The sequence below is a fragment of the Diadema setosum genome, chromosome 8 (assembly GCF_964275005.1).
Source record: "Diadema setosum chromosome 8, eeDiaSeto1, whole genome shotgun sequence".
NCBI classification, from domain to species: Eukaryota; Metazoa; Echinodermata; class Echinoidea; order Diadematoida; family Diadematidae; genus Diadema; species Diadema setosum.
In genome coordinates, this window is record NC_092692.1 from 40,496,765 (window position 1) to 40,519,884 (window position 23,120).

The 23,120-nt window shown below is 38.5% G+C and overlaps 1 protein-coding gene across 1 annotated transcript; it reads left to right on the forward strand.

Moving 5' to 3' along the window:
• Positions 1-1,415: 1,415 nt before the first annotated feature.
• LOC140232270 (cystine/glutamate transporter-like) lies at positions 1,416-17,183 on the forward strand. Its single transcript, XM_072312403.1, has 10 exons — positions 1,416-1,899; positions 2,352-2,477; positions 3,284-3,383; positions 9,639-9,683; positions 10,199-10,322; positions 10,595-10,698; positions 12,203-12,299; positions 12,492-12,641; positions 15,101-15,278; positions 17,077-17,183. Exons 1-10 carry the CDS (start codon positions 1,416-1,418, stop codon positions 17,181-17,183), a joined length of 1,515 nt encoding a protein of 504 aa, XP_072168504.1.
• Positions 17,184-23,120: the final 5,937 nt, after the last annotated feature.

Here is a 23,120-nt window from a genome sequence, read left to right on the forward strand (position 1 = left end):
TACAAGACCTAACAAGGCATGCAATCTCACACTCTTTACTGTGTGATGTTGAGACTAGCATTCGGCCTTTATACATCGTTATCGTGTCTTCATCGTTTATTATCAAAGTGATGAAGCTAAGTAATGACCTCAATCAAATCCGGCACCAAAAGGCACTTACATAACTGGGTCAGGATGGCCTTCGAAAACATTCCCGAGGCGCACAAAGTGGATGCGTCGTAAACATCGAACTTTGGTCTCATCAGTGATCCCTGCTCTATAAAAAAGCGATATCAATAAAAGAGGATATCTACTGCTATGATAATTGCTATTTAACGAAAATAATGACGCCCATAATATTATCACGGAAGAACTACAGAGCAAGAGTAATTAGGGTGCACGTTACGAACTCAACACAAACGAGTCATACAGCCCACGAGTTATACAGCCCACGAGTCACACAGCCCACGAGTCATACTGCCCACTAGTCATACAGTCCTAGAGTTATCAGCTCACGAGGCCATACAGCCCTGGAGCTAGTCACTAAATGAACAAGACTCACGAGCTCGATATAAATTGAAGTATACGCCCACGAGCTATACGGTCCACGAGCTAAACACTAGGCAAATAAGGCCCATGCCTGGGCTCGACACTAGGCAAACAAAGTCCACGAGCTCGACCCTATAGACAAAAAAACAAAAACCCCAAAAGGTCCACGAGCTCGACATTACATCATGTCGCTTAATGTACGCAGTGTCGAGCTCTTTTTGCTTATTATCGACCTCAAGGGCCTTATTTGCCTAGAGTGTCTCGCTCAGTACATTATGGTCATGTATCTTATAATGTGTAGCTAGTGGGCTAGTACTTAACTTGTTGTCTAGATAATGGGCTGTATGACTAGAGGGCTGTATGACTCGTGGGTGTCGAGCTCGTGGGCTAACCCCGATTACTGTTAGGGTATTATAGTACCAAATTGCAGATTTCTCTTTCATTATCTATCGATAATGACAATTAAACAAAAGTATATAATTACGAGTCCAAAATGGGCATTCATAATATTGCTCCTCCATTACAGTGTCTGATGAATGTTCATCATAGGCCTACAGTGCCATCCCTGACATTTTGTATGTGTACAGTTTGCATTTACACCCGTCGATCTCTGATTCCGTCAGGAATTAGGGTAAAAGATTATCTATAATTCGCATTGTCATTATGTACAGTATATCTCACCGATGTATACGATGTCGTATTTTTTATATGTTTGGTCAAAAACGGTAGGAACAGAGAAATACCCTGTATGACGTTCCTAATAACCCTAATCCAATATTTACCACGTCATAAAGTATGGGCTCATGATCTCCAGGAAAAATAATGATAGCGCGCATTATTATATCGTAGCACAACTCACTGGCAAAAACTAGACACAGATAGTGAAAATGGCTCTACGTGGAACGAAGAAAAGCCAGAAGTCAGATAGTGAATCGTATCTGAATACTAAAGATGATGACCCTATCCGTTTGTCTCGTCAAGTCACTTTACTTGACAGCATATCTCTTATAGTCGGAGGGGTGATAGGATCGGGAATCTTTATTTCTCCTACCAGCGTCCTAGCCAACTCAGGAGGAATAGGATGGGCTTTACTCATCTGGGTGTTCTGTGGGATTTTGTCCATACTCGGGGCTCTAACTTACGCCGAGCTTGGGACGACATTTTCCGTTTCCGGGGGAGATTTTTCCTATCTTCTAGAAGCTTGTGGTCCAATCCCTGCTTTTCTGCGTTTGTGGAGCAGCATTGTGGCTTTGAGAACTGCTCCAGTAGTGGTTCTAAGTCTGACATTCGCCTCCAATCTCCTTCTTCCTCTCTATGTTGACTGCTCTAATCCTGAAGTCACTACCAGACTCACTGCAGCCCTCATGATGGGTAGGTACACATGGTTCAGTTAAGTTCAGTTCAGTTCGAGTTTATTTCTGCATATTTTCAAGGAAATCATAATGAAAATGACAACACGTGTATCTGACAACAGAATAGGGAAAAACAATATTACATTCATAGTATGATAATCACCATGACGACAATGAGATCAAAAGAATCGACGATACACTTGTTTCCAAGTAAAGAGGAAGAAGAAATGCAGGGGCCTGCCGTCGTGCACATGCTTGATAGTGATGACAGTGATGGTCTAGGTGGGAATACGTATTACCATTATTACTGCTAATTACGTTCAGTCTAAATTATTTCAGATACATTAAAGGATGACACGCAGTCACACTTGCTGTCTTTTCTCCTGAAATTTCAAGGACATGATCTTTCTCATTAATTTCATCTCTATTGTAAACTGCATAAAGTATTCATTTGGTGTTAAATACTTACAGGAGTGATATTCTTCTTGAATAGTACCAGTGTGCCCGGAAGCCGCTTTGTGAATGCATTCATGACTGTAGCAAAGCTTGCGGCCTTGTTGGTGATCATCATAGCTGGAATCGTTCAACTTGCTCAAGGTAACGTTTTAGAAGGCTAGGAAGTTACTTTCGTAACAGTGTTAATGATGAGCATGATGAGGAAGTTATCACGTGTCATGTGAACATGTCATGTCTCTATTCTCTTGAACAATTTAACGAGACATCATTCTCAAGTTTACTAATCATATTCAACAACTATAGTTAACTGACATCTCATAACTACTTGTGCGTCACTTGTGTTGCACCATTATGGCTTATATGAGCTCTTTACAGACCATAAGAGCTGTGTAAGACCAATAAAATATTATAACTAAATGCAACATCATAATTACTTGTACAGCACTTGTACAGTACTTGTTTTCCTATCTATACAATTACTATAAATGAGAGCCCTGTCTTTATTACAGTTGGGCTTAAAGGGATTGTATAGTTTTGGTTGAGTCCTAACTCCAGGTTTCTAACATTTTTTCGTGAGATAATGAGAAACCTCTTATGAAATGTAATAGAGCATGGAATTCCAAGAGGAATTCAACTTTTATTTGATAAAAATTGGTTTTGAAATAGTAGAGATATCCAAAACAATGCAATCCCAATAAAAGATGGGACCCATCTTTTATTGGGCTCATTTTTTAACTTTGTTTTTAGACATCTCAGCCATTTCACAAGGGATTTTCATTAAAGAAACTATGAATATCTCTAAAATGGTATGCTCTGTATCATTTCAGAAGTGGTTTCTTGGCATTTCACAAAAAGCTAAAATTCTCATTTCTACCAATAGTACTATACCATCCCTTTAAGTCAGCTTGTAATATCTTGTTTTCTATTTTACATCTATTTCTTTCTAGGTAATGTTGCAAATTTTACCGGTGCCTTTGATACGTCAGATTTCAGCTTTCGGACATTTCCCTTGGCGGTATATTCTGGTCTGTTTGCTTATTCTGGCTGGTAGGTAGGCCTATTCTGAAAATATTCACCTTGGTTATATTGCTTGAAAGAAAAACGAACAAACGACTCTACAGAAGGTTATATTCCTTCCAAACACAATACTAAAATAGATATGTATATGAATAATATACATGTATATTTTGTAGTATCCTAGATGACCATCTCCCCCCCCCCCCTGTAGATGAGAAGATTCTCCGAACAGTAGGCCCTACTCTGGTAGTCGAGGGTTTCCTTTGTGTTTTCCCCTTTATGTTCTGTCTCTTCTGAAATAAATTAAAAAAAAATCAAAATTTTGAGGGTTGCATCCCCATACTCTGCAGCGCCTATCTCCTACCTCCGTTTTTCATTTGTTCCGTGGCCCCTTCAGATAGTGTAAGCCTGTAATGTGTGTGTGTGTGTGTGTGTGTGTGTGTGTGTGTGTGCTTGTGTGAATGTGTTTACACTGTGTCTTCTCTGTAGTGCTGACGCCTTTCTAGCTTCGTTTGAAGTCAGATATTGCATGAAAATAATGATGGAAGTATTAGTAGAGCAGATAAGCCGAAGAATTGTGCAAAATTTGACTAAAGCATGAAACTTTCACCATTGTTAGTACATGCTATAAGATTAATTTTAAGATCGGGAGGTAAGTCTGAATTGACCTCTGATGACCTCTAGAGGTCAATGACCTCAAAATCTAAGAAAATTGATATTTTGCGTCATTGGTTAATGATAAACACAGTAATGATGTACTAAAACTTAATATTTGTCACAGTGAAATTGTCTTTATGTTCCACAGAGCCCTGACAGGTTTCTACCTTTGACCTCTGATGACCTCCAGAGGTCAATGACCTCAAAATGTCAGAAAATTGATATTTTGCATCATTGGTTAATGTTAAAACACAGTAATGATGTACTAAAACTCAATATTTGTAACAGTGAAATTGTCTTTATGTTCCACAGAGCCCTGACAGGTTTCTATCTTTGACCTCTGATGACCTTCAGAGGTCAATGACCTCAAAATGTCAGAAAATTGATATTTTAATGCGTCACTCATAACTGAAACTGAAACTGAAATTATGTACTAAAAACTAATTTTTGTAAGAGGAATTGCCTCAATGTTCCACTGAGCCTTTCGAGTCATATTTCTACCTTTGACCTCTGATGACCTCAGATGACCTATGATGAGGCCAATGACCTCAAAATGTCAGAACATTGATATTTGGTGCAATTGGTTGATGACAAACATGATTTAGATGTTATATTCATTTGTATTACAATTGAATTGTTTTCCTATTCCACAGAGCAAGAGAAATTACTCACGTGTCTCTACCTTTGACCTCTGAGGAAGGTGACAGGTCAATGACCTCAAAATATCAGAATATTGATATTCTATGTATAGTCAATGGTCAACTTTGTAATAGGCCCTACCCGATGTACAATCATTTATGCTATAATAGAAGAATCTTGTCATTCCATGGAACATTGGTCATTAGCCTGTGCATTATATCCAACTTTGACCTCTCAGGACAATGAGAGATCACTGAGGTCACATGTGTAGGCTTACCTGTATTGATGTTTGGCTTCATTGGTGTAATCGTAAATGCTTAATCATGTACAAATCACGCACTGATGTTTTGATCAAAGCATGTATGCATATTCCACAGAGCATTGCTTTATAGTAACAGGTCTCTGAAATGTGAGAGGTCAATTACTTCAGAAATAAGCTTAAAGTTTCTTGAGTGATGGCAGTGACCTCAAATACAACTGTTATGTTTGGGTTAGTTATGTAGACTAGCAAATATAGGCAAATATGGCCATTATCTCGACACTCGAGGAAAACAAGGCCCATGAGACTGATATACAGAGTGTTTAATCTATTCAGTGTAAGTCTCATAGATCTTTTCCCCCATTTGTCGGACTCATTATGGGACTGGTTTGCCTAAGTGTCAAGCTCATGGGCAATATTTGCATAGTTTCCAGCTGGTGGGCCTGTATTGGCCAGTGTAAAGCTGGTGGGTTGTTACAGTATGACTGCGATGAATGACTCATGGTCCTGGAGTATACAGTCCACAGCTGCGACATCATGGACCATCTTGAAAACTTCGACATACTGTGAGGCCCAACGTGCATTCCACATGAAGCAATCCTGTGTATTGCAACTAGCTATTGCCATCCGAGACCTACCCAGGGAATAGATAAGCATTCATGGCAAACCATGGAGAAAGCGGATTGTGCAAAATATTTTGGAGTTCCAATAGGAGGCTCAGCTGGAATCAAATCGCCACAGCAGCTTAAAAAGGTTATACTTCAACCAAAGACTCTCTCCAGACGAAGATACGAGTATCATAAAGTTCAGGTGTTTTGCTACTCCATGCCGCTCAGGACTGTCCTGGAATATGCATGCATCATCTGGGATCCATTCATCCAGGTGAAACATCATGAAGTTTGGAATGATCCAGAGAAGATATGCACTCTTTAGCTGCAATGACCATCATAATTATGCAAAACAAGCAGTGTTACAGCCACACTTGAAAAACAAAACAAAGCAAAACAAAACAAAACTACAATGGCAATCCCTGTAAGAAAGTACAGCTCAGGCAAATTCAGCGATGATGAAGAAGAAGAAGAAGGAGAATAGGAAACGAGATCTGCTGTCAATGATGCAGAGCCAATACCAATCAGTTCCATGGCAGATCTTAGTCGGCACTGCAAAGGTTTGGATGTCTCTCTCTGTTGACAAAGGATATTCTTAAGCTCCAAGTAAGTCCATGGGGTGGTTTACATTGTCTGGGCATAGAGGGTTGGGTTGGGTATATGAGGATATGATGCTTTGTTATAACAATTAGGTCTGAGATATCTATTTTTTATGTTTGTTTTGACCATCCCGCATGGATCTCCAACGAAAAGGAATGATAATGTGTTAGACCCAGCCGCCACCGTGTTTTTTCAATAGATTTTGATATTACAGTGTAGTTGAGAAAAAAGTAACCGCTCATTGTCCTAGATGGAAGTCAAAATTGAACTGTGTGTGGAATACTCTACATACAATTTGGACACACACACACACACACACACGCAAAATGCATTTTTTTAAATATAATTATTATTTCATAAGCAGCTGGCCATTACAAACAAATGAGACCAGACATCAATATTCTTACATTTTGATGCATATCTTTCAATATCCTCCAGGGGTGAGAGGATCATCGCTAATGTTCATGTGAAATGAGTACACGCCTTTTGAATTGCTCACTTTTATTGCTATAGAAATACACAATATGTGCATCATGTCAATCATTAAATATTGTATCAATTTCATTTTCAGTCTTGGATTATTTTTTCTATGTACAAGTAAAATTGTGGCAAAGTAAACAACTTTCACATCATAATATAAACGAGAATACTAAAAAAGAAATAGATGTAATAACGTGCAAGGCAAATACCAGGCCTACATCATCTTAAGGTATACAGGTGAAGGAAATCACCTTATTGATAAACAATTAACTTGACTGGGATAGCGACCACTGAACAATATTGTTTCTTAAAACTCTCTCTTCTTTTCAACAAGTGGAATAAAACACATGCACATACCGGGGCATCAGTTTGGAGGAGGGGTGGGGTGGTGGCAGGGATAGTTGACCCCCACCCCATTAAATTCTGAGATGTGGACTATGTTTTGTTGTTGTTAGTTTTTGTTGTTTTTTGTTTTTTTGCTTTTTAGACAGAAAACTGCCCAAATTTTTCACTTTAAGTGTGCATCGGATTGTTAAAATTTAATTCTGAAATGCAAAATCTCCCTTCTGTGAGAGGGGATATCTCCTTTCGATAGACTCCTTCCCCCTGCTTGGTTCCTTCCACAGATATAACATACTTTGGGGAATGATAATTTCCCTTATTCTATGAAAAATGTTTTTAAGAGATATTTTTATTTGAATTCCAAAGATGAAAAGGCTTTCCTATATTATATGCACGATTGTTCATTTTGGAGGGCAAGAGGCATTTGCCCCGCCTCCCGAGAAAATATGGGAGGGGGAATGGTGGGGACATAAAACTTTGCCTCCAAGTATTTCCTGAGATTGAGATTTTTTTTCTTCACTTTTTTGACAGAAAATGAATTGTCACTGAACATTTCAGCTATAGTATGCACCAGATTAAAAGGCAGAATCTCCTTTGCATACCCCCTCCCCCACACTATCTTTCGTTATGTCCCCTTCCATATACTCTCAGTGCTTTTGTCCCATTTTTTGTTCTATATCATCACAAAGTATGTACTAGATCTTTAATTTAAGTTCCGACATATTAAAGAAAATCCCTCTTGTTGGAGGGGGTAGTGTATCTTTCAATTAACAATCCCTCCTCGGTTTTTACCCTTACATTTGGTACACTCCTTTTACTGATAATTTCCCAAATATTCCATCATAAATGTGTATACTAGATTTTTTTTTTAACATTTCTATTCTTACTGCAAAGGCTCCCTCGCATGGGAAGGATTGGGGGACAGCCCCTTTCATACCCTCCTCTCGCTGTATCAACCTCTCCTCCATGCATTGATTATGGCTACACATTTGGGTATGGACTTTTTTTTTTTCAAAATGGTAGTTCAACCAAGAGTGGCACGAGATCATTGAATTGCAAACAAAAGAATGCAAAAGCTCCATAATATGGGAGGGGGATACCTCCACCCACATCCTTCTGTCGATTGGTCTTCCTCCATAGATGGCTGACTTACTACACCTTTTTGATACAATTTCGAGGTATTCCTTCAAAAGTGCCTGTGTGCCAGGTCGTTGAAAAAAAAAACTTCGTCTTTGGGAGGAGGGTAGGTGAGATGCGCCCACACCCCATCAACTTCCGTATAAGTGATGACGCACACATTAAACAAGAGCTACACTGAATCACTGATTTCAGGTCTAAACCCGCAAAAATCCAACCCCCCTCCCCCTCCGCTTCATTCCTTTGCACCATGAACTTATGCTTTTACATATTTTCCAAGTCCCCCCCCCCCCCCACGTGAAAACAGATCGACACCCCTTGCTCTGTGCACATACCCGACTTAGATAATTACCTGAAAAGTTCTGCGGAATGAGTAGGTACCTAGCCACTTTTTTGGTAACAGAAATGCATGGTTTGTAAGCCCTACATTATAAACAATTATTAACTATTAACTATCGCAATATCAATATTAACATCCTCACATTTCATTCGAGGTATTTGACCTTGTGTGATTTTCGTAGGTGAACGGTAATGGCTCGTCAATAAACAGGGCCTACAAGTGCTCTCTAAAACATCATCATGTTTACCATTGATGCCAAACTATTCTGATACTTTGAGGTCACTGACCTCTCGAGATCATCAGAGGTCAAAGGCAGAAACTCGTCTGTGTGCCTTGGAATATGAAGACGATGTCATTGTACACAGATATGCTTGTTTTGTACATCTTTACCATGTTTGACCTTTCACCAATGATGTCATACTTCAATATTCTGATATTCTGAGGTCATTGACCTCTCAAGGTCATCAGAGGTCAAAGGTAGAAACCCGTCTGCTCTTTAGAATATGAAAACAATTTCATTGTAAGACAGATATGCTTGTTTTGTACATCTTAACAATGGTTACCATTAATCAATGACATCACAGATCAATATATTTTGAGGTCAATGACCTCCAAAGGTCATCAGAGGTCAAAGGTTAAAACCTGTCAATGCTCTGTGGAATCAGAAAATGGTTTCCCTGAAGTATAGATGCCTGTTTAGTGAATCATAACCACATATATCATTCACAAATGTCTAAAAAACATCAATATTTTGATATTTAAAGTTCATTGACCTCTGGCGGTCATCAGAGGTCAAAGGTAAAAACCTGTCAGTGCTCTGTTGAATCTGGAAATGATTTCTCTGTGGTATAAATGCACGTTTAGTGCAACATAACCACATATATCATTTGCAAATGTCTAAAAACATCGATTTTCTGATATCTAAAGTACATTGACCTCTGGAGGTCATCAGAGGTCAAATCAGACTTACCTCCCGATCTTAAAATAAATCTTATGGTATGTACTAACACTGGTGAAAGTTTCATGCTTTAGTCAAATTTTGCACAATTCACGTGATTTTGAGGGCTTATCTGCTCTACTATATGCAGTGTCAGCTGCGAGCACGTTTAAACAACACGTATTTTATGACAGACAGCCAGCCTGGTATGCAGCCTGACTGGTATATAACTTAATGTAGAGATGAATAAACCTCTGCATGTTTTGATTCTTACCCTCGTCTTTAGGCAATACCTGCCCCAGGTGACAGAAGAAATCATCAATCCATCCAGGTATTTGTACTTTACTCGATATCCGTATTAAATCAAATCACCGCAAATTATTCCTTTTGCTGTTTTATTTTTGAAACCTTCTTGTGTGATTTTGTTACTGACATTGGAATGATTTTCGTTGCGTAGACCTTTTCATTTCTAACGATGGTGGCTTATTGATTGTCCTGTATGCAGAGAACGTAACCCATAGAGGGTTCTCCAGGTTGCAACACACACACTCTCTCTCTCACATGCACACACACATTGTTTGATGCTTTATTAAAAGTTACCAGTAGAAATCCTTGAGACTGTATGTGCGGTGAGCAATAATGTTTTATAGCGTATAATCGCATTTTCACTTTGTTTCGTGCTCACTAGCTCAGTGCGACATTTCATTGAATTACCCTGGTTTTTGCACCTGCACCTACAATCCGCTCTTTCCGTTCTGTGTAAAATTAACCATATGTTTTCTTTTCTTTCTATTTATCTAGTTATGTCTCTTTCTCTTTCCTCTTTGTTATTCTTTTTTATTACAGGACAATTCCATTAGCCGTCATCATTTCCATGACAATAGTAACGGTTGTGTACTTGTTGACGAACGTCGCGTATTTCACCGTGTTGTCTGCCGACCAGGTTCTGTCCTCGAGCTCAGTAGCTTTGGTATGATACCTCCCAAAAGATCTGTCATTTGATTTTATGATACAATATTCTTCAAAAGAACTGTATACTGTTTGCATTCGGTGCCAGTTTTTGTTCTTAAAAATAATCAAAGATACGAGGGAAAGGCGGAATCACCTTCTCAAAAAAAAAAAATTCAGATAGACTAATACGTTATGTTTATAGCCGTTTTACGTTATATCAGGTTGAATATTTCGTAATAGAGCAGCTTTGACAATAAAAAGGGACTTTGAAATTTATTTTTTGTATATCAGGACTTCGGTCGCATTGTTCTGGGGGATTGGTACTGGATTTTGGGCATTGGCGTGGCTCTATCATGTCTCGGATCAAGCAATGGTACTGTATTCTCCTTCTCAAGGTAATGCAGTCTGCGAAGAAAGACCAATATAATTGGACGAAATGATCTCAAAGTGCGTTAATAAAAAAAAAGTGATTGTTTGTATGCTTGTTTAGTAGGCCCACGTTATAGACGTTGAGATTAGACTGACACTAACTTACCATTAATCTAATTTCGTTAGAATACAGGGACAAGACAATAGATGGAGATACAACTGTATATACACGTATGTGTACAAAGAGTATTATACAGTGCAATCTACAATGTATGAGGTTGTTGGGGTGCCTGTTTTATTTGTTCGTAGATTTTTGGTAACGATTGTTTCCCATTTCAGTCTTTGTTTTGTGATAATAATATTCTTTGCATTGTATATTGTAAAAGATATCTTTACGTATTTGTGTATAATTTGTTTTGTAAACGGGAATTATAAGTCTTCGGACTTTTCACCCGTCTGTGTGTTTTTTGGATGGCAATAAACCTGATCAATCAATCAATCAATCAATCTCAATCAGCTCTAGACGTACTGCATGTTCGGGTTGTGAAATAATGGATATTGAAATACCATTTAAATGATTTGATTCACTTGTTGATTAGACGAGTCACTTTTTCGATAAATCACTGAATGTTTTAAGCGACATGGTTTCAGCCAGAATAATCGTTGTTCCACTTAGAATTGAAATTTATTGCTATGCAGGGTTAATGGGTGATGTTCGCTATTCAGAAGGTCGTTAATCCGAAAATGAAACAAGCTTCGTAATTTTGATGGTTCGTTAATCCGGAACACCTTATTCCCTATACCTAAATGTTCGTTAACACTTGTGACGTTATTCCGAAGGTTTGTTGGTGCAAAAATGAACAAAGGTTCATCCACGTACTGAAGGTTTGTTATTCCAATATTGAAACATTTAATGACCTTTACTCTGAAAATGAAATGAGTTTCGCCAGTCCCAAGCAATCCACTGGGAAGTTGGAAGCCGGTTGGAAGGGACACGGGGGGGGGGGGGGGGGGGGTGGATGGGGGAATAACGATTATGTCGAGTGTGGAAAGAACTTACACTAGTATCTAATTTTCAGATCAACGAACCTTATGGAAGTAATGAACCTTTCTTTCACTTAATTGCGCCAATGAACCTTCGGAATAACACGAACCCTATTTCATATGCGGAATTATAAACCCCCGGATTAATGAATTTTCGGAATAACGACCTTAGAAATAATGAACCTTATTTAATTTTCGGATAAACAGCCATTCGGAACAGCGAACCTTATTTCATTTTCGGAATTACGAACCGTTGGGGTGACGAAATTGCGGAATAACGCACTTTATATCATGACCGGTCGCTAAACAAGTTTCTAATATCTTGCTATTGGGTGCTATAATCATTATACTATAATTTCGTTAATTCGTCTGTCATTTAAAATGAAAAGTTATATATTTATGTGAATATGTGAATCTAGACGTACATACATGAGGACTATAGCTTTTGATTTTATGTGAATCTATTTTTGGACTGATTTTTTATAGAGTCCTATTGGTTGCATCTCGGGAAGGAATGATGCCTTCTATTGCCTCTATGATACACGTGGACAGGAAGACACCTTTACCTGCTGCTGCTGTCATGGTGAGGAAAACAATTTACTCACTTTGGAAAATCATTCGAGGTGTTTGTGTGTGTTTGGGTATGTGTGTGTGTGTGTGTGTGTGTGTGTGTGTTTGTGCGTGTGTGCTTGTGTTTGCGTTTGACATCACGTTATTCACGTGTATTTACTGAAAGCATCACAATCATTTCTTTCTCTGTGCATCTCTATTATAGGCACCTGTTTGTCTGGTAATGCTGATTGGGGGCAATGTCAACGCCTTAATTAATTATCTGAGTGTGACTCGCTGGCTAGTTATCGGCGCAACCTGTGCCATCGTCCCATATTACAGATGGAAGTATCCAGATCTAGAGCGACCATTTAAGGTAAAACCCATTATTTCATAGAGTAAAAACTTCTGTTCTTATATAGTCTATACATTTTCCTAATAATGCGATATGGCCTTGAGTTGTGCATCAGTTGTCTTGAGCAAATGGTATAAGGCGTACAAAGAAGTATGGACAAAGACTTGATATAGGATCTATATTATACTCACAATAAGTCAGCTACTCAGAAATATGATGATAAAATTATGATATGGGAAGACGGTATGTACAGACTATATGCTGGTCCTTGAAAGTGTGCAGAGTGGTTACCCTATTTGTGAAAAATATTGTCTTCGTCCTTGGACTGCACCCTATCAAACCTATGATTCCCAATTCAGCCTGGTATATATGATCGACTTATTTTTCTACAGCTTCCGCTTTTGTTTTTAGCTCATCACAACAAAAGGCTCGACGTATGATCAGCAACTGATATGAGCACTAATATGCTCTGTCTTACAACTGTCTTATGGTGTCTTTGTGCATAAATATGCAGTACTGTAAATATGTTCAAGTGCTAATCCTACGCACGGCCGGTACTTTGAAGCGCTCGGGTGAATTTCACTCTTTCTTCCTATTTTGACCAGAAAGGGACCATAAATATTAGGGGCAATGGCCCCGAGGCAATGGCCATAAAACGACCATGACAACTAAGACTATTAAAGTATAGGCGACCTAATTAGTTGCATGGTGCACGTGTGCAGGAACAGTGATGTCAAATGACGTTTGTTTTTACGAAATAGGAGATGATGCAGCTATGTAATTATTTTGAATTGTATATATGGCATGTAATACATGGCCTTTAAAAAACACACACACAAAATCAGTTATTTGGTCAAGTGACTGTCCATGGCAGTGTCCAAAGGTCCGATTAGAGTCTCGTAGTTATTGTTCCAATCGACTGTGAATACATCGGCTTTTCTGCATATTTGTCAGCTCTAATAGATTCAATTTCTCATCTTATATCTATCATTTTGGGGAATTTCTGTAAGACCGAGGGTTAAAGTCCGAGGCTCTAGCAGAACGAAGGCCGCGGAACCATTGGGTTTAGGGGAGGGGCTGCAGCCCACAGAGTTTTTGAGTCTGAAAAAAAAAGAAAAAGAAAACGGGACAAAAAGAAATCGGACAAAAAAAAAATGAATAAAACAAAATTGGATGTTTGAGGAGGACCTGCAACGATCATCACCACATCAACAGTGGAAGCCCCTCAATGCACACCCACACAAACCCACATAGCAAAGTGCGGGCGCGTGCACTCTCACACAGCACTGATACACAATAAAACCGTGAGATATTTTTGTTTTTCTCCTGTCTTCTGTGTGTCACTGTGTTCTGCTGATTTTTTTTTTTCAGCCTGCTCCTTTTTTCGAAGGTGTGGAAGGACAACAAGTTTTATGAAACGAAATGGTAAGGTAGAAGTCAAAATGCTTTGCATTAATATCTACTTGTTTACTTCTTTAAAAAGCAAGTCACAATGAAATTATACAGAGCGTATAAAAGAACAGGTAATCCAGATTTGGAGGGGTACCATTTCACAATTATCAGCTATGAAGAGCACATTGTTGGTTGTGAGGAAAGAGGAACTCTTCCTCTTTCTATTCATACCTAATTTTGTTGACAATTTTTATACTTGACTGGACACATGAACTGTAAAGACAACAATGACAAATTGCACTTTTTCCAAGTTTGCATGTTATTGTGAAGGAACAATGCATGTCTCACTGCATGGATGAGATCTGTTAATGAAAGTTGCCAAATAGGCCAGTCTGTACGAATGCAGGTTTGTGTTTAGAGCTTGTCTTTAGGGTTTGTCTTTAGGCTTTCTCCTAACATTTAGGCCTTTTGTCCGATAACTTGTACGCTCCCACGGAGGCCTACCCACACAGTCCATTTTTCTCTGTTCGTATTCAACACATAGCTCCCAGTGACCACCATGGCTTGAATACGAAGAGAGTGAAATTGATAATGGTTTTGCCTTAATGTGAATGACCAAGTTATCGACAACATGGCCATGTTGAAGGTTATCAACAACAACAACAACAACAACAACAACAACAACAACAAAAAGACCGTTAAAAGAAACCCTAAACACGAATCTGCACTCGTGCAGGCTGTCCTGATGATTTGACCACTTTCAATGACAGATCTCATCCATGCAGTGAGACATGCATTGCTCCTTCACAATAGCATGCAAACTTGGAAAAAGTGCAGTTTTTCATTGTTGTCTTTAAAGTTCACGTGCTCACTCATGCATGACATTTGTCAACATAATTAGGCATCAATGGAAAGAGGAAGAGTTCCCCTTTCCTTACAACCAACATTGTGCTCTCCATAGCTGACAATTATAGAATAGTAGCCCTCCAAAGTTGGATTACTTTTTTTGAGAGAGAGTGTGTGTATCAGCATAATTATTATCATCATATTGTTTTGTTTTGTTTTGTTTTCTCTTGTTTTGTCTGCAGGTGCCTGTGGCGATCCCTGTCATATTCTTCCTGTGCTGCATGTTCATCGTTGTCATGTCTCTCTACAGCAGTCCAGTGGATTGTGGGATAGGTCTGGGAATTTTCTTTGGCGGAATACCTGTCTATTACATCTTTGTCTGGTGGGAGAATAAACCAATCTGGTTCAACCAAGGCATGGGTAAGTATCACCCATTGATTGTAGATGAATCTTATGTTAACTATTATAAACCTTAAACTTAAAGAGCAAAAGCAAAATGTATGTAAATTACACCACTTACAGTCTTACTATACAGCTACTCAACCAAAGAATCTTCACTTCGACATGTTGTAAACTTTGATCAATGTTGATGAAAGGGCGTATCCTCTCATATCGTATGGTAAAGATTTGCTTTTCTTGATCGATCGATGCCTCGCCCAGTCTTCCTTTTAGGAGAACCCTGCATTAATATCCGCTCATTTCTTTAGTGTCGGCAATAATAGACTAGACATAATCATATAGCGTTATTATTTTTAGATAACATTTTGCGTATTTTGCGTGTTAACTTATAAAACTAACAAAAGGCATCAGTAAAAACGAACATCTTTTTTTTTTTGAAAACTTCGCTTGCAAGCAAATAGACATATTTTCTGCCTTATATTGATAAAGTATAAATGTCATTATGCGTTGAAGACGTATTAAAGTACTTTAAATGACAACGTAGCCTGAATGACCTTGAAATGTAAAGCTTTATTATGATTATGTTACATACACATTGTAATATCCAATACATAATCTCCAATATTTTTCGATATCGTTTTTCACATCTTTTATCTTGAAGTGTTCTTAGCCATGCACGAATCAGTCTGTCAGTTGTTTTCATATAGACATAGACTTCCCCATATTCCCCTATACTATAATTGGCAAATGAGATCTGTGGGGTGTTTTTTTGTTTTTTTTTTAATTCACAGTAAAAAGTGCTATGAATAAAGTAGTACATGAAATTCAATTGTTCTCAAAATATATTTTTCATACCAATTCATTGTAAATCGACAACGACAAAGCAGAAAACATGAAAACGTGAGTCATAAACTGTCCCCACCAATGTCTTCTTAAAATGTTAATTTTGATTCCCACCCATCAATTCCTGCAATTACATCGAACCAACAACACTAGCAGAAACAAAGAGAATGCATTCCATTGCACAAACGCATGCCATTATCACATCGCAGTGATGATTTCTATGACACTTTTTCACAGTATTTTGGGGACGTATTTGATCTGGAACTTCACTCAAACCATTTCATCTCTGTTCTACCCTCCACCTTTCCTACACCCATAGATAAGTTATAAAGACAGGGGAAGTAACCACATGCAGATGATTATTTTTTAATCAATCTTAATGAATGTGTTTGCAAGACAATAAACTATAGTAATCAGGGTATTTGCCATTCGTGAGATCAGAATAGGGTATTCTCATATTAAGAAATTATCCACATTCAGTAGACACATTTTCTTAATCGACAGTTATTTATTTTCAAAACATGTACTTGAATATTATTTGACGTAAGGAACATGAAAAGTTCCATTACAAATAAAGGGGATCTGATACGGTTCTTACACGAGGTGGCAGAAAAAGCTGATGTGAGATCAGACGATCTAAACTAGACAAGATGTATGAAGCTAAAGGAACCTTGAGGCATGGAGGCAAAATATGCAAAACTGCGGACAGAGGAAGGAGGATAAAAAACGGGAATGTATACACGATAACAATATAGACAAAAAAAAAATCATCAGTATTGAGATTGAACTGAGAACATTCTGTTGAGAATGTCACTTGATAAAAGCAGGTATAAGCAGATATAAGGAAAGCAGGTTTAAGAAAAGCAGGTAATGAAGAACGAGAAACTGCAACAATAATTGTCCATCAAGCACAGAAACCAGCATGATAACTGTTTACATTACAGTATTTTTTTTTAACATTCTTTCACCTCCACAGATCGCTTGACGGTTTTCCTTCAGCAGCTCTTGTGTGTCGTACCTCCAGAGGATATCCAAAATAAATCCGAAGAAGAAGAACCGGGGAGAGTCGAAGAGTCGGAGTAGGACGAGATGCACTACCAGTAACCGCATGGTGGACCAACAATGCACATACAAACACATTTGTTTCTTTACCAACACGTTTTTAACGCTCGTCTCCATATATACGAACATGTTTTGTCTTATCATAGATTAACATCAACCAAGATCCTTTCAATAAGAATAATTGGGGGTTGTCGTACTCATCTTATCAGATATTTATATATATGTATATATATATATATATATATATATATATATATATATGAAGAGCTTGCTTCCAAAAGGCGCTAAATCCAGCATTTTTCAATGGATTTAGCGCCTTTTGGAAGCAAGCTCTTCATATATAGGCCCTATATATATATATATATATATATATATATATATAGATACAGTATATCATATTTGAGGCGGAAGTTGATCTCGATTTTGTTCTCCCTTTTAATCGAGCTTTCGGCCTGTTATCAGGCCTTCATCAGGATCTACCAGCAGAACAATAATATTGTCTTTAAATGTCATAATGTTCCATGATATGTAACGCGATAATACCAATCTTTAATGATTATACAGAAATCAATAATTTACTTCAACACAAAAATACAATCTAACACCATCTCATCAACATTGGGACGGGAACAATCTCTGGCACTGTACTTGCATGTACATGGGTGTATAATGATATAATTACACGTACTTGTACATACATACATATAACATCTCGAAATTAATTATCGCAAAGCTTCAGACCCTGTGTTACATCGCATTTCTGAATAAATTCTTAAAAAGTTGTTTGTCACCCAGCTTTCCTCATATTTTAATTGGAGAAAACCACAAGATTCATAAGAATAAAAATAGTGTATGACGTAAGAAACGTGGCAACTATTTTTTCAGTGAGCCATTGGAACAAGGTCAAGGGGTGTGCAACTTCAAGGTCGTGAACAACAACACCAACAACAACAACAAAAACCCTGAGAATAAATGGAAGGCCTATTATAAATAGCAGTTGTCCTAAGTCACTGTTATGGCTTTTTCTGAGCAAGTGGTAGGTCGCTATATGTCCCTCCCCCTTCTTTACCTTATGGGGAATGTGTGTTATGTGACCCTTGAGCAATAAATCTGTTGATTCAACGGGAAACTCCATTCTAACATTACGATGCTTTAAAAGAAAAAAAAACAACAAAACAAAACAAAACATGACAAAACAAAAAACAGAAAACTGAAAAAAACCCAAACAGACAGATCGGAGCAGTAAATCGGTGAAAATTAGACAAAATCAGGCAAACAACAACAACAACAATGTTCCAAATGACTACAGTTATACATGATTACTCGACAAGGCAAGCGAATGAGCATCTTCCTAAAATTAAATATAGTTTTGGCAACAGAAATTTTATGTTTACGGGTCTTAAGCTTTGGGATTCCTTCGATCATTCATCGAAACAAACTCAAAGCTTTAATAGCTTTAAGTGTAAGCGAAAAAAAAATTGATAAGTATTAATAATTGATTTCATGGTAATTAAGTTAATGTCTGTATATTTTAACTAATGTTTTCTATAGAAGTATTTTCATTTGGTACACTCGGATGGTTATTTCTGTTTCATTCCTATTCTGATGGCATATAAATGCACTCTGTAAACATTTTGTACATAAACCTGTACTATATGTAATATTACATATTGATATCCATGCCAGGGTTCATATTGAGCCCTTGTACATGGTGTTTTCGTTATAACGCTTTGCCTTTTCTTTGATACTATATTTGTCTGTATTCCGTAGGGGCTGTATTTTACAAGCAGTGCTTCTTAGTAGTCCCCTCCACATTTGTGATTATATCAACAACAAAAAAGTCACGATATTTTGTTTATATTGTACTCTGTATATATAATATGACAATAATGTCTATACTATGTGGAATTTGAATAAATTACGTTTCATTTCATTTCATTTAAACAACAACAATGAATTGCAAAAGTTAAAGAGTATATAGTTATTGGCAACTCTGTGTGATTGTGTTAAGGAGCTCTCCATTCGGTAAACATGCACACAAAATACTCACCGATTTTGATTTCTTTTTCTTTCCAGACCAATATTCGTCGGACCTGTTATTGGTATATAACAATAGTAACATGTTTTCGCGTGTCCTCGTTAACGAATAACCTCTGTCTATGCCCAAATATTTGAGAAAATAAAAATTAGTGACATTAAAGTATACAAAGCAAGTTGAGAGGCGTTCAACACAGTGTATCACACACAGTCACTCACTAGTTTGACATACTCTCTTAGATTTTGCGATTCGTATTTTTTGTGTATGCGATTTTTATCCAAATCTATACTGATTTACTTATCTGATTTTCTGTTTTTCTTCATGGCAACATTACATCAGGATGGAATTTTCATTTCAGTCATGGAGACATTAATCTGTGAGATTTTGTCGGGTTGACTTCTTTCTGAATTGTATTGCTATTATCTCAATTTATGTCACAAAATAATAAATGTTCTTGGCCTTGATGTAAACATAGGTCTATCCGCTTCCTGCCATGGCTTTGAAATCTGCCTCCTTTCGAGTTTTTACGCTATGCTCTAGAAAATTTTCTGTGCCGCTGTTTCAGCTGTACTGTATATCATGGAAGAGCACTGATTCATAACTCTGAAGAGTTATGCTATATACCGTGCTTCATGTAATACATAAGGATCTGATGTTGTGTTTTCCTTTACATATTCACTGATTATGTTTGTTCAGCGACCTGTAATAGTGTGAGACTGAAAGCGATATTTTCTTCACTAAGTCTTTGATTGGCTATTGCCAGAGCTTTTGACCGGCAGCCTTTGCTTAGTTCAACACTGCCGAATATTTCAACACGGAGAATCCTATATCCACCGGCACGTTACGCCACCGACACTGACAACCTCTCCAGTGGAAGCGGTGATCTATAAATTAGTTTGACTGTTATAACGGCTAACATTCGTCGCCAGAGATGGATGAGGTATTATCACCTTGGGCCACTTTATGATAATTGTAACGAGTTTGTTTTGTCCGATTCAAATACGAATTATGTGCTATCGTACCAGCTTGAATGGCAAACAAGCTAATAAAGTCTATCAGATTATTTTGTTAAAACGTATTATAGTCCCATAGATGTGGCATTCTCTATGCACTCATTGAGTGCGACATTCGGGTTACATTAAATTTATATAGATGATGACTGGCGGGGAAGGGAACATAGCGAATGTCTACCCGAAGGGTTTGAAATGCTAGTGAGAGAGGTTATAAGTCCCGAGACGAAGTCGAGGGACTTATAGCCTCCCGAAATAGCATTTCAAACCCTGAGGGTGGAATGTTTGGTACATGTTCCCGACAACAAAAGTCATCATCTGTTATAATTATTATATGGGTTAGTCAAATACCAGGTACGTCAAATACGTCAACGTCAACCACCAGTACAACGCACTCGATCGCTCGCGCAGAGCCAAATTCACTGTGCGCGGGGTGCGCGGGTCCTTACGTGAAAATGTTTTCCCATGGGAGAACATTACAAAAATGTTCTCCCATGGGCGAACATAACCAATGTTCCTCCATCACGTGACTGTGTTTAGCCCAACGGCGTAGCCAGGATTTCATCTTAGGGGGGGCGGTTAGTCTGCGAGGGAGCGAAGCGACCGAGCCCGAGCGAGCGGAGCGAGCGAGGGGGGGGGGGGGGGAGGGTGTGGGAGGGGGGTTTCCCCCCTCCCACGGTGAGAACTTTTTGCATTTTGATGTTGTAAATGGTGCAATTTGATGCATGTTTTTGCGCGTTTTATCGACGTGAAACAGTCCCACTTGTTTAAGGTAGCAGTTTATTTTGATGTAGATTATTATTGAACAATTTGCCTATAAAATGGTATAATTTAAATACACTTCTTGTATTGATTCTTTTCACTGAATATCATGAACGCGACTGAACCCGAGCGAGCGGAGGGAGCGAGGGGGGAGGGGAGGGTGTGGGAGGGGGGTGTCCCCCCTCCCACGGTGAGAACTTTTTGCATTATGATGTTGCAAATGGTGCAATTTGATGCATGTTTTTGCGTGTTTTAACGAGTTGAAACAGTCCCACTTGTTTAAGGTAGCAGTATATTTTGATGTAGATTATCATTGAACAATTTGCCTATAATGGTATGATTTAAATACACTTCTTGTACTAATTCTTTTCACTGAATATCATAAACGCGACTGAACCCGAGCGAGCGGAGCGAGCGAGGGGGGGGGGGAGGGGAGGGTGTGGGAGGGGGGTGTCCCCCCTCCCACGGTAAGAACTTTTTGCATTTTGATGTTGCAAATGGTGCAATTTGATGCATGTTTTTGCGCGTTTTATCGACGTGAAACAGTAACACTTGTTTAAGGTAGCAGTATATTTTGATGTAGATTATCATTGAACAATTTGCCTATAAAATGGTATCATTTAAATACACTTCTTGTATTAATTCTTTTCACTGAATATCATGAACGCGACTGAACCCGAGCGAGCGGGCCGAGCGAAGGGGGAGGGGAGGGTGTTGGAGGGGGGTGTTCCCCCTCCCACGATGAGAATTTTTTGCATTTTGATGTTGCAAATGGTGCAATTTGATGCATGTTTTTGCGTGTTTTAACGAGTTGAAACAGTCCCACTTGTTTAAAGTTGCAATATATTTTAGGGATTATCGAACAATTTGCCTATAAAATGGTATCATTTAAATACACTTCTTGTATTAATTCTTTTCACTGAATATCATGAACGCGACTGAACCCGAGCGAGCGGGCCGAGCGAAGGGGGAGGGGAGGGTGTGGGAGGGGGGTGTCCCCCCTCCCACGGTAAGAACTTTTTGCATTTTGATGTTGCAAATGATGCATTTTGATGCATGTTTTTGCGCGTTTTATCGACGTGAAACAGTAACACTTGTTTAAGGTATATAGCAGTATATTTTGATGTAGATTATCATTGAACAATTTGCCTATAAAATGGTATCATTTAAATACACTTCTTGTATTAATTCTTTTCATTGAATATCATGAACGCGACTGAACCCGAGTGAGCGGAGCGAGCGAGGGGGGAGGGGAGGGTGTGGGAGGGGGGTGTCCCCCCTCCCACGGTAAGAACTTTTTGCATTTTGATGTTGCAAATGGTGCAATTTGATGCATGTTTTTGCGCGTTTTATCGACGTGAAACAGTAACACTTGTTTAAGGTAGCAGTATATTCTGATGTAGATTATCATTGAACAATTTGCCTATAAAATGGTATCATTTAAATAGTCTTCTTGTATTAGTTCTTTTCACTGAATATCATGAACGCGACTGAACCCGAGCGAGCGGAGCGAGCGAAGGGGGAGGGGAGGGTGTGGAAGGGGGGTGTTCCCCCTCCCACGGTGAGAACTTTTTACATTTTGATGTTGCAAATGGTGCAATTTGATGCATGTTTTTGCGTGTTTTAACGAGTTGAAACAGTCCCACTTGTTTAAGGTATAATAATAGCAGTATATTTTGATGTAGATTATCATTGAACAATTTGCCTATAAAATGGTATCATTTAAATACACTTCTTGTATTAATTCTTTTCACTGAATATCATGAACGCGACTGAACCCGAGCGAGCGGGCCGAGCGAAGGGGGAGGGGAGGGTGTTGGAGGGGGGTGTTCCCCCTCCCACGATGAGAACTTTTTGCATTTTGATGTTGCAAATGGTGCAATTTGATGCATGTTTTTGCGTGTTTTAACGAGTTGAAACAGTCCCACTTGTTTAAAGTTGCAATATATTTTAGGGATTATCGAACAATTTGCCTATAAAATGGTATCATTTAAATACACTTCTTGTATTAATTCTTTTCACTGAATATCATGAACGCGACTGAACCCGAGCGAGCGGGCCGAGCGAAGGGGGAGGGGAGGGTGTTGGAGGGGGGTGTTCCCCCTCCCACGATGAGAACTTTTTGCATTTTGATGTTGCAAATGGTGC